This window comes from Stenella coeruleoalba, assembly GCF_951394435.1.
Source record: "Stenella coeruleoalba genome assembly, chromosome: 8".
Taxonomy (NCBI): domain Eukaryota; kingdom Metazoa; phylum Chordata; class Mammalia; order Artiodactyla; family Delphinidae; genus Stenella; species Stenella coeruleoalba.
In genome coordinates this window covers 25,557,368-25,569,906 of record NC_137154.1, presented here as the reverse complement: position 1 = coordinate 25,569,906, position 12,539 = coordinate 25,557,368, and the positions used below count along the sequence as shown (strand labels likewise).

The 12,539-nt window shown below is 34.2% G+C and overlaps 1 protein-coding gene across 5 annotated transcripts in view; it reads right to left on the bottom strand.

Moving 5' to 3' along the window:
• Nucleotides 1-12,539, bottom strand: part of CCDC73 (coiled-coil domain containing 73) — a gene marked incomplete at its 3' end in the record, with an annotated part of 140,739 nt that overhangs the window by 75,061 nt on the left and 53,139 nt on the right. For all 5 annotated transcript variants that reach the window (XM_079928486.1, XM_079928484.1, XM_079928488.1 and 2 more), the window contains 3 exons: nucleotides 3,046-3,117; nucleotides 1,375-1,410; nucleotides 368-442 (listed from right to left, as the gene is read on the bottom strand). In XM_079928486.1, coding sequence (XP_079784612.1) covers nucleotides 368-442; nucleotides 1,375-1,410; nucleotides 3,046-3,117 — 183 coding nt within the window. The remainder of the gene's footprint in view (nucleotides 1-367; nucleotides 443-1,374; nucleotides 1,411-3,045; nucleotides 3,118-12,539) is intronic.

Here is a 12,539-nt window from a genome sequence, read left to right as displayed (position 1 = left end):
AAGCATAGTACTTAGCAAATAATAATAACAATAAATGCTATTTTATGTTAATTTTTAAGGACCATAGATAAATCAGTTATAATATATAGGCCTAACTTGCTTTTGTCATCTATAAAGTGCTAAAAATAACATATATCTCATTATATTACTGTGAGAAATAATGAAAGTTATGTTAATATTTCCTTTTAAAATAAAAGATAAAGCAAAAATCCTACTAATTTGAAATCCAAGGCTCTCAGGAAAAAGTACTAAATTATATATATGAATTTTTTTCAGCTTCACTTTGCTACACTACATGTTTACAGCATTTTACTGATACAATGCTAAAATACCAAATTACTTTTCAAGCAATACTAAGTTACTTTACCTGTAATGCCTTTAATGTCTCCTTCAATCCTTCTATTTCTTTTTCTTTTATTTCTGTAGCAAGTTGATATTTTCCCTTCAAGTAAAAAACTATATTTCAGTACTTTCCAATGTAAGTGACATTATTAACAGGGAGAACAAGAGTTCAAGAACCAAAATCTCTACTTGCAACCTAATACTTCACAGAATTTAAACATGTATCTGTACTACAACTTGTATTTCTAATGACTTCAAGATATCATAAAATTACAATAAGGTCTATACAAGGTTACAAATATCATGAAATGGAAAATCTCATTACAACAATAAATCATTTTATCAGTAGAGCATTCCTGAGAACTTATGGATACTATATAATTAAGTATTTAATTCATATGGCTAGAATAAATATATTCTAATCAATAAGACACAAGTACATTTGTTTTATAAATATAAGGATATGAGAAAAATTTTTAAAGAAAGTCTTTTGCTAAAAATAACTCTAAGTTTTAATATTATAAATGACATGTCCTTTGATATAATAAAAACATGTATGAACTATTGAATAGCTAGAGAAAACATTTAATGCCACATGACTTTCTAGCATTGCTCAGAGTTGTATACTCTTTTCCTGTTGGTCTGCATGCAGATGCAAATCATCTTACTGTTTTTTAAAGAAGGTAATTTCATTGAAAAGGCACTAAAAATATACTTAATAGAAACACTGCAGTATAGTGGAAAGAGCATTAATTTAGGGGCTGAAGAAATCTAGGTTCTAGTCCCAGCTTTGCCACTTCAAACTGGGAGCTTCAGCAAGTCATTCATATCTTACTAGGCCTCAGTACTCTCAACTGTAAAATGATAAGAGCTCAAGTAACATGATTCCCTTAGGTCCTTTCTGTTTCTAAAATTTTAAGAAATTAACAGTATCCATTTGTTCATTACCAATGCTCCTTTCCATTATGGTGAACAACTGATAATTAAATGCATTTAAGCTATGTTTCAAATTATTAAAAAATTAATATATACCTTTTCTTCTTCCAAGGCACACATCTTCATTTGCAACTGATAAAGAATTTTAAAAATTAAAATACAGGTAAGTGAAATGTTACCAGGGATTTACACTGGTCAGTGAGACTACAGAAATGTTTTACATGTCTATATTGTTTGAACTTAGTACAATGTGATTATGCTACTTTTACACTGAGAAAATAAATAATAAAAGGTATAAAAGGGGGAAAAAAGATAGTCACCAAAGAAAATGAACAATTTAATCTCATGATCAGAGCACCAATCATCCTTGAAAGTTTAGTTTTTCCCTCCAGTTTTTTTTAAATGTTTCAATATTTTGCCATCTACTCATAAACAACAACATATAACATTTTCTGAAGGCATACTTTTATAAAATTGGTATCATTTGTATTTGCACTGACAGTATTTTCTGAAATTTTTTTTAAATGCATGTGTTAGTCTAATAAATAAATAATGACATTTTAAAACAGAAAAACTAGGGTGAACTTGCCAAAGGAAACTAAATATTCCAAGCAACACAAGGATACTAGCCAAAGTTGTCAAGAAATAAAATTTTTCTTTGGAATTTCTCCATCTCATTTTCCATATTCCTCACTTACCTTCAAGAATCCTTTTTTTTAAGAGAAAGAAAAGAAGAAAAGAAATTTTTAAAAAAAGAACCCAATAGCACTTTCTCCTTTACCCTTCAATTACCTGGATATTTCTTCTTGCCCAGAGTCCCTTGTGGTAACAGAGACATAGAACTGCTCTCTCCTAAAGAATACTATGCTGTACATTTGGTTTCTGCTTCCTCACCCTTCAATTAAAACTCTTATAACTTAGGTAAAGCCAATTTCAGACTATAAGGAAGTTTATCATCTGCTTAAACAAATCCACACTACAGTGTAAATTACCAATAACCTTAACCCACTAGTGATTAGGTTATATAGGTTTATTTCTTTTTATGCATTTCTCTCTGAACACACACACTTGTATGGAGATAAAAACAAAAAAGGGGGAAGGAAAAAGGAAAAAAAAAATGGTGATGTTGGCATGGCTATAAGGAAAAGCACTTCCAGAGTACATTTTCCATAGGCACATTTCTTACACTTCTATTTTATAATTAGGAACTGAAGAGAAATGTGAGGTAGTAAAGAAGAGCTATAGAATTCAAAATAACAGAAGGAGTTGTTCTTCATTTCTTTAAAATATATTTTTTTCAATTCTTCTACTGATCTTTCTTAGTTGTTAGTAGTTGATATTTATGGAGGTGCATGATAATCACATCTCTTCATCCTTTACATCTCCCTACTTGCATTTCAGCTTTTCACCAGTGTTATAATGTTAGCTTGCGTAAAGAAGTAATGTGGAAAAGGTAAGCTCCTAAGATATGCTAATTAAAGACAGAAAAGGGAGAAGGGAGAGAAAGAGCAAGAACACACTAACATATTTTATTTAGGACCAATGAAAACACATCTCCAAGAAAATAGTATTCCTAATTTCTTTCCTTAACTAAATCATTCTACTACATTATTATCAGTTGTGATTCAGAATAATCTTATTTCCTGCTTCCAATAATAACCTTTTTGTCCTCAGTGAGTATGGAGAACAACCTGTCATAATATTCATGAGAAGTGGGAAAAGTGCAGTATTTAAAACTGTAATGTTTGTCTATCCTTATGAAATTACCTGCTTTTTAAAAACTGCCATTGCTTCTTTGTGTTGCTTTGTTAATGTTTCCTTTTGATTCTGAAGAGTTTCCTATTTTAAAATCATGAAAAGTTAAAACAGATTCTAGCCACTTTCAGTTTTAAATTTTAATTGGGTTCACAAATTAAAGTTAAACATATTCATTGCACATATTATTTTATGCTCTTAAAATGTAACTTATGAAAATTTTATTTTTTTTTAACTGTCATGGACTCAGCATACAATAATTTTGCTTCCAGTTGCTTCTTCATGATAAAACATATTGCTCTCTAAAATTTTAAACTCTGAATATAGCTTACTTTAAAGTTTTCTTCAAGAAAATATCTTTCACCAAAAGTTATTAAAATTAAGTCTAATATACAAGCAGACTATAGTCTTATTACAGTTTCCAAAAAAACCAATTTTATTATCTAAGCACAAATGTTTACATGGTAACATATGATTTTTTAAATTCACTGAAATAATTTTTTACAAAACCAAAACTACCACAGGGCATTTTTGAAAAAAAATCCATGTATACAATTCCATTTCTTTCCCCTCCACCTTTTTTTGGTACAAGTTGTGTGTCCTGTCCTTTAGATTCAAGATGAATTTTTTCTTCTATCTTTATCAAATAATTCTCATAATTTAAAAACTTAGAGTTAAAACTGGCAACCACTTTCAAATGCTTCTGTTATTTTACTCCATGATTCTACAATTTAAAAAATTTATCTACTGACCTCCTATATGATAGCTTTCTTATATAACCATAATCCTACATGTCCTCCGTCTATTCTTCCAACAGAATTATAAAAATTGTGGCTTAAATCAACAGTCAGTATTTATACTCTTATAATTGCAATTTTTATTCAATGCTAAGCCATATGGTATATCATGATTACATTTCTTTTTTTTTAATTAATTAATTAATTTATTTTTGGCTGCATTGGGTCTTCGTTGCTGCGTGTGGGCTTTCTCTAGTTGCGGTGAGCGGGGGATACTCTTCCTGGACCCAGGTTTGAACCTGTGTCCCCTGCATTAGCAGGCAGATTCTTAACCACTGCACCACCAGTGAAGTCCCATGATTACATTTCTATATATACAAGTTTTATTTTTCCTGAAGTTAGCAATTACTTTAAAATATTTTAATTCCCATAACTAATTTTGAAAAATAATACTGCCAGTTCCAAGGTCTGTATCAATTGGTTCATATGCTCAGAAGCAAAAAATAAAGAATAGAAAAGGCAAAGTGAGAAGATCCCAAGAATGACTTAGGAAATCCCAAACTGCATAGGAAAACAGACATTTTTTTTTTTAATTTTTAAATTTTTGGCCATGCCACGCAGCTTGCAGGATCTTAGTTCCCTGACCAGGGAATGAACCCGGGCCCTGGCAGTGAAAGCACCGAGTCCTAACCACTGGACTGTCAGGGAATTCTCCAGAAACCAGACCTTTAGAAAAGCTGTAGATATTGGACGAAATTTTTCAGAGGATATTGCCCAGTTTTCTTATAAAAATATATTAGACTCTACTCCTGCAAACAAGGAAAGAATGAATTTATAGGACACTTCAGGGATAAATCCTTTGAGGAGCAGATTCTGAAGTAAATATGAACTCCAGCTCTCTCCCCGTCTTTTGTGAACAGCTGTAAATCTAGAAATAGATTTAATATGCAACAAAAACTGGAATGGGAAATAGCCCCATTACTAGATCTCCAAATTCAGATCTCCAAAAAGCCTTAGAACAAAAGAAGAATAAACTGGTACCCTTACAGATAAAACAATTTAATACTCCTACTCCTGTCATCAAGCATGAGAGGAGTGAGTCTCATGGTAAAGACACCTGTAGATACTTATTATAAGCAGAAAAGACACTGGGGAAAAAAAACATCCTGAACTAGCTAAGAAAATGAAGGGAAAAAATATCAGGTGGGCAAATCAATGTCACTGCTCTGACACACACCCAACTTCCCATTTATTCCTCAAACTTGCAAAGAGCAATTTCTCTAGATATTAAAAGAAACATGGACATTTTATTCATACCATAAACTCTGGCAACATCACATAACCTTTCCCTCAGGGTCAATGAGCTACTCAAATAGGGTGTATCTCTAATAATCCAAAGATACTCGTCCCGTTTTAGCCCATAACCGTTATCCTTGGATTCTCAAGTGAGGAATATTATTTTCTCCTTTATGACGCCACACCCATTAACTTAAGAGATAGGAATCTACTATGCAAATAGAATTGAAAAATTAAACTCCTGTTTTTTTGGAGGAGGAGTTTTTTTTTTGTTTGTTTGTTTGTTTGAAGATTCCTCGGGATTCTATTCACAATCAGATCATAGCTTATTTGGATATTGACTTAGGTACCTGTGTGTACCATGGAACCAAATTAAAGATCTCCATGAAGTGGACTCTTTGTGGGCTAAATGTCTTAACTGATATTGGCAGCAGGGTTCAGACTGACCCATCTAAACCTCTACTTAACTTTATATAATACTTCTAAAACCAGAAACGAAGAAGAACTAAAGTCAATTGTCCTAAAGCCTAATAAAGAAAGGATGAATCAATCATACCTATACCAGTTTTAAAATTTTGACTTGTTCCCCAGTCAAAACCCAATGGGTGAAGATTTAAGACCTTAAGGCCATAAATAAAATATCAATTTCCCCAATTCATTGAGCCCAGATACTATTTTATCTTTAGTGCCACCTGACTCTACATACTTGACTACTATATATTTATCTGTGTTCTGCTTTCTATGGCGCCCCTTTAGATCAAAATAGTTTTACCTGTTTGTTCTGTCCTGGGAGAGTCAACAATTTACCTGGACAGTTATGCCTCAGTGGTTTACTGAGGAACTTAGGGACCTTAAACCTCCCTGTAAACTCTACACTTACACAATATGCGGGCAAGCTTTCGTTATGTTCTAAAGATGAAGAGAGCTCTAAGACTGACTCCATTTATCTATGTACTGTTTTAGCTCAGAAAGGACATGAGAATTCCAAAAAAAAGTTTAGTATTTTGTAAGAATGAAGTGCATTATTTAGGGTATAATTTATCCCAAGGGGGTAAATCTATTATTCCTGATAAATTATGAGCCCTTCAATACTTTCCAAGGCTGGTTACTAAGAGAAAATTAAGAAGTTGTCCAGATTACACTGGCTACTGTAGACACTGGGTTCCAAACATCTCTGAAATTGACACATTTCTATATAATTTAAGTCCTCAATAATGGAACCTTTCCCTTAGGAACTTAAACACGGACAAGAATTTTGTGATTTAAAAATAACTCTCAACAGCCCCCCTTGCACCCCCGCAATTGGGGCCCTCCAAATTGTCATAAAGCTTTCTATCTATTTGTATCTGAGCAATGTAGACAAGTCCTTAATACTCTAACAGAACACCACAGGTATCATCAGGGCCCAATTGCTTACTACAATCTTCCCCTCAACCCAGTGAGGGGAAAATCCTACTCTTTATCTAAGGATAGTAATAAGCAGCAGCCAAACGAGTAGAGGCCTCTACTGACTTGGTTTAAGGATCTTGTTTAAATTTGATGGTTCTGTATGCTGTACAATCCTGGATGCTACTGAAAACACACTTCTTGGCAAGCAGGCTTACATCCTATGAACTTTTTATTATTTTCTCCCTCACACATTTCAACTCAGTGCTATACTTTAAAGATTGCTACTCTTTTCCCATTACCCAAAGAAGGGGAATTCCATGTGATCTAACCTCTGTCCAAACAATGACTATGCCTCAAATGGATTTATTAGAAACTTCTCCTAGAAAATCTAGGTTTAATATTATTTGTTGATATATCATTTTTTATAACTGAAATGGGAACTAAGGCAAGATATACTGGAACAGTCTCAACTGACCCCTAAAACATGACTCCTTACCAGAAGTAAAACCAGTCCTGATGACAGTACTTACCCTCTCAGCAGAGCTTGCCAATTGTCAAGAGATAAGAGAGTTAACAAAAAACTAATATTAGGTATACCTTTCGGAGTAGTCCATGATTTTGTAATACTGTAGAAACAATGAGAGTTTCCAACCTTAATAGGAATCCCAATGTAAAATGAACAACAGTTTTAAGTACTTTTAAGTACTCTAATGCTTCCTAAGGAGGTGGCTATCATGAAGCCACACTATTAAGGGATAACAAAGGCTAAAAGAAATATCCTAGGTTTATCTTTATGACACACAGGCAGCCCTCAATCAGGTCCTGGCCCCATTATACTCTAAAAAGCTAAATCTTTCTGGAGATTAAAAAATCCTATTTTGGAATGCCCACAACTGGCTCCAAAATCTGAAAAGAATACATGGTTGTAAAGTACAAGAGAATCCCTGGCACTTTCAGGACAGACACTTGGTGGCACCAGAGAACCTTGACGAAACTCTGCAAACATATTTTACAAGGAATTACCCATCAGAGCAAGGACATATTGAAAACAATATTCAATTAGCATTGGTGGGGAAATTTTACTAAGATTTTTGAGGATGTCTCTGGTGCAAATCTCATCTGTCTCCCTCACAATCCTAGTAAAACCGTTATCCTTGTAAATCCAAGCTTCAGGACCCCACTGAACATGTCCAAATGGACTTCCTAAAATAAACCCCTACACTGGGTTCTGAATATGTTCTGATCATTGCTTGCTACTTCTCTGGATGGATTAAAACTTTTTCTTGAGAGAGAGCTATAATTATGAGAGTAGGAAAAAAATTACTTGATTTTGTGTTCCCAACATGAGGATCTCCAGTAACAGAGGCACTCATTTTACTGGACCTGTTTTTAGAGAACTCTGCAAAGCCTTGTCATTTATTTAGAAATTTCATTGCCCCAATTATCCCCAATCTTGAGGAAAAGTAGAGAGAATTAATGGCACCTTAAATCTGACATTCTTGAACTTCCATGACCAAGAAGGTTATGTCTGACTCTCAAGACTATTAAGTCCACAGTCTCTTATACTTCACTGGCTTCTACCATACACACCTATTAGAGGTTACCACATGAAACTGGCTACTTGTGCCCCAATCTTGGACATTTTCTTACTTCAGACAAACCTGGCAAAGTACTCCAAGGACTCAGGAAATATACTTCATAGTCTTATCACCATCTCACATAAGTTGCCTTTCCTCTACATGATCTAAAATGCAGATAAACATAAGTTGAGAGAGTTCATTACGATTAGACCTGCCCTGCAAGAAATAATATGATTCCTACAGGTTGAATTGAAAGGACAAGAGAGAGCAACTCAAAGCCGTATGAAGAAATAAAAATCTCAGTAAAGGTAAATACATGAGCAATTTATAAAAGCTAGTATTACTCTAACAGCAGTTTTTATTTATTTTTAAAGAAACTAATACTTTTTTTAAAAAGACAATTATTAGGCTAAAAGCTAGTATTACTGTACCTTTGGTTTGTAACTCCATATTTGCTTTCTACATAATTCAGAGACTAATGTATTTTTAAAACTACTAGTTTACGGGCTTCCCTGGTGGCACAGTGGTTGAGAGTCCGCCTGCCGATGCAGGGGACACAGGTTCGTGCCCCAGTTCGGGAAGATCCCACGTGCCGTGAAGCAACTGGGCCCGTGAGCCATGGCTGCTGGGCCTGTGCGTCCGGAGCCTGTGCTCCGCAACGGGAGAGGCCACAGCAGTGAGAGGCCCGCGTACCGCAAAAAAAAAAAAAAAAAAAAAAAAAAAACCCTACTAGTTTATTCTCTTGAGCACACAATATATAAAGATGTAATTTTATAATATCAACAACTGAAAGGGGTGTAGCTGGAGTTATAAAGGAATAGAGTTCTTGTATGTTATTGACATTAAGCTGATACAAATTCAAATTAGAGTGCTATAATGATAGATGCTAACTGTAATCCTCACGGTAACCATTAAGGAAATAGCTAGAGAATATACACAAAAGGAAATGAGAAAGGAATTTAAACATCTCACTACAAAAACATCAACTAAACACAAAAGATGATGGTAATGCAGGAAATGAGGGACAAAAACTATCAGACACATCGAAAACAAATAGCAAAATGACACAAGTTAGTTGCTCCTTATCAGTAATTACTTTAAATGTATATTTTAACTCTCTCACCTAAAGACAAAAATTGGAAGAATGGATAAAAAGCATGATCCAATTTTATGCTGTCTACAAGAGACTCACTTTAGATCTAAAGACACAAACAGGTTGAAAGTAGAAAGATGGAAAAAGATATTCCAATAAAATAATAACCAAAAGAACAAAAAAAAGAAAAAACAAAATTAAAAATGGCCTTTAAATTTTAAGAAGTTACATTAGACAAAGAAAGATATTATATATCCATAAAACGTTCAATAAGGAAGAAGATATAACAATTATAAGCATTTATGAACCAAATGACAGACCATCAGAATATATGAAGCAGGGCTTCCCTGGTGGCACAGTGGTTAAGAATTCTCCTGCCAACACAGGTTTGACCCCTGGTCTGGGAAGATCCCACATGTAATGGAGCAACTAGGCCTGTGTGCCACAACTACTGAGCCTGTGCTCTAGAGCCTGTGAGCCACAACTACTGAGCCCACATGCCACAACTATTGAAGGCCACATGCCTAGAGCTCGTGCTCCACAACAAGAGAAGACACCACAATGAGAAGCCCTCACACTGCAAGAAAGAGTAGCCCCCACTTGCTGCAACTACAGAAAGCCCACTCACAGCAACGAAGACCCAATGCAGCCAAAAATAAATAAATTTTTAAAAAAGAAAAGAATGGGAGAGATCCCCCCTCCCTTTAACAGAACAGAAAAACAATAGAGAAAATAAGTGAAATTAAAAATTGGTTCTTTGAAAAGATAACAAAACTGATAAACCTTTACCCAGATGGACTAAGAAAAACAGAGAAGACTCAAATTACTAAAATCAGAAATGAAAGTGGGGACATTACTACTGATTCTGCAGAAATAATAAGTATGATAAGAGTACTATGAACAATTGCATGCTAACAAATTGGGTAACCTAGATGAAATGGAGAATTCCTAGAAATGCAAAACCTACGAAGACCAAATTATGAAGAAATAGAAAATTTTAAGAGACTATAGGAGACTGAATCCATAATCAAAATCTCCCAATACAGAAAAGCCCTGAAACTGATGGCTTCACTGGTGAATTCTACCAAACATTTAAAGAACTAACAGCAATCCTCCTCAAACTTTTCCAAAGAGTTGAATAGGAAGGAACACTTCCTAACTCATGCTTGATGCCAGTATTACCTTGATACCAAAGCCAGATGAAGACACATCAAGAATACTACAGACCAGTACCCCTGATGAACACTGATGCAAAAATTCTCAAAAAAATACTATCAAACTGAATTCAGAAGCATATTAAAAGGATCATACACCATGACCAAGTAAGATTTATCCCTGGGATAAGAGAGTTCAACATACAAAAAAATCAGTCAATGTAATACACCACATTAACAGAATGAAGGCAAAAAAGCACATAATCATCTCAACTTATGCAACAAAAAGAATCTGACAAAATTCAGTACCCTTTTATGGTAAAAAAAAAAAATCAACAAACTAGGAATAGAAGGAAACTACCTCAGCATAATAAAAGCCATATTTGAAAACCCCACAGTGAACATAATATTCAATGGTAAAAAACTGAAAGCTTTTCCTCTAAGATCAGGAACAAGGCAAGGATGCCTACTTTCACAACTTGTATTCAACATAGTACTGGAAGCACTGGTTAAAGCAATGAGGCAAGAAAAAGAAATCCAATTTGGAAAGGAAAAAAAATTATCTGTTTGCATATGATATGATCTTATATGTAGAAAACCCTAAATATTCCACAAAAAACCTGAATAAATGAATTCAGCAAAGTAGTACGATACAAAGTCACACAAAAATCAATTGCATTTCTATACGCTAACAATGAACTACCCAAAAATGAAATTAAGAAAAAAATTAGATTTACAATAGCACTAAAAAGAATAAAATACATAGAAATTAACTTAACCAAGGAGATGAAAGACTTGTACAATGAAAACTACAAAACACTGCCCAAAGAAATTAAATTAAAAATAAAAAATACACACAAATCTTTTGCTCTGGGATTAGAAAACTTCATATTTGTAAGATAATACTATCCAAAGTTATCTACAGATTCAAGGTAATCTCTATCAAAATCCCAATAATATTTTTTGCAGAAATAGAAAAACCCATCCTAAAATTCATATGGAATCTCAAGGAACCCAAAATAGCCAAATAATCTTGAAAAAGAAGATCAAAGCTGGGGACTCACACTTCCTAATTTCAAAACTTACTGTAAAGCTCCAGGAATCAAAACAGTGCTGTACTGGCATAAAGAAAGACACATGGACCAATGGAATAAAGAGCTCAGAAATAAACCCTCACACACACGGTCAAGGGTGTCAAGATCATTCAATGGGGAAAGAACAGTCTTTTCAACCAAAGGTTCTGGGAAAACTGGATATACACAAGCAAAAGAATGAAGCTGGGCTTCCCTGGTGGCACAGTGGTTGAGAGTCCACCTGCCAATGCAGGGGACATGGGTTCGTGCCCCGGTCTGGGAGGATCCCGCATGCCGTGGAGTGGCTGGGCCTGTGAGCCATGGCCGCTGAGCCTGCGCGTCTGGAGCCTGTGCTCCATGGCGGGAGAGGCCACAGCAGTGAGAGGCCCGTGTACCGCAAAAAAAAAAAAAAAAAAAAAAAGGGAGAAAAAGAATGAAGTTGAACCCTTACCTAACACCATATACAAAAATGAACTCCATCAAAACACCACCAAACAACCTGTTAATAAAGCAAAACCATGTTTATTGGAATTCACTGCAGTAAGTGAGGACACTACCTTGACAGAGTCTTAGTAGTATCTCAAAAGGAACAAATTTGAACTGGGTTATATAGAAGGTTATGGGATTTAGGTGTTTGGGGGAACTTAAGATACTTTTAATTTACATTGCCAATAAGAAATATATGAAAGTTCTATTTTTCTACAACTTTGTAAAGTAAGGTAGGAATCTGGTTTTATTTTTCTTCAGATGGTATACCCAGTTCTAATATCATTTCTTGAATAATCTACTTTTCCCCACTGATCAGAAATGTCACCTTTATCATTCACTAAATTATCTTATGTATTTGGATCTATTTCTGGACTCCATTATAGTCTATCTGTTCATGTATACTACCAAGCTATTTTAACTATTATAGCTTTATAATATATTTAAGAATCTACTGTGACTAGATTCCTTTTCAAAACTTTCCCAGCCACTATTGTAAGTTTATTTCCATATAAACCTTAGAATCAGCTTAAGTACACCAAACACATGCTTGGTATTTTAAATTGGATTGTATTAAACTTACTAATTAACTTAAGGATTCTGATAATTTTCTACTATTGACTCTATTCAAAACAAGATATGACTTTACATTCTGACTTTACATTCTGACTTTATGTCTGCTTGGAGCTTTAGATTGT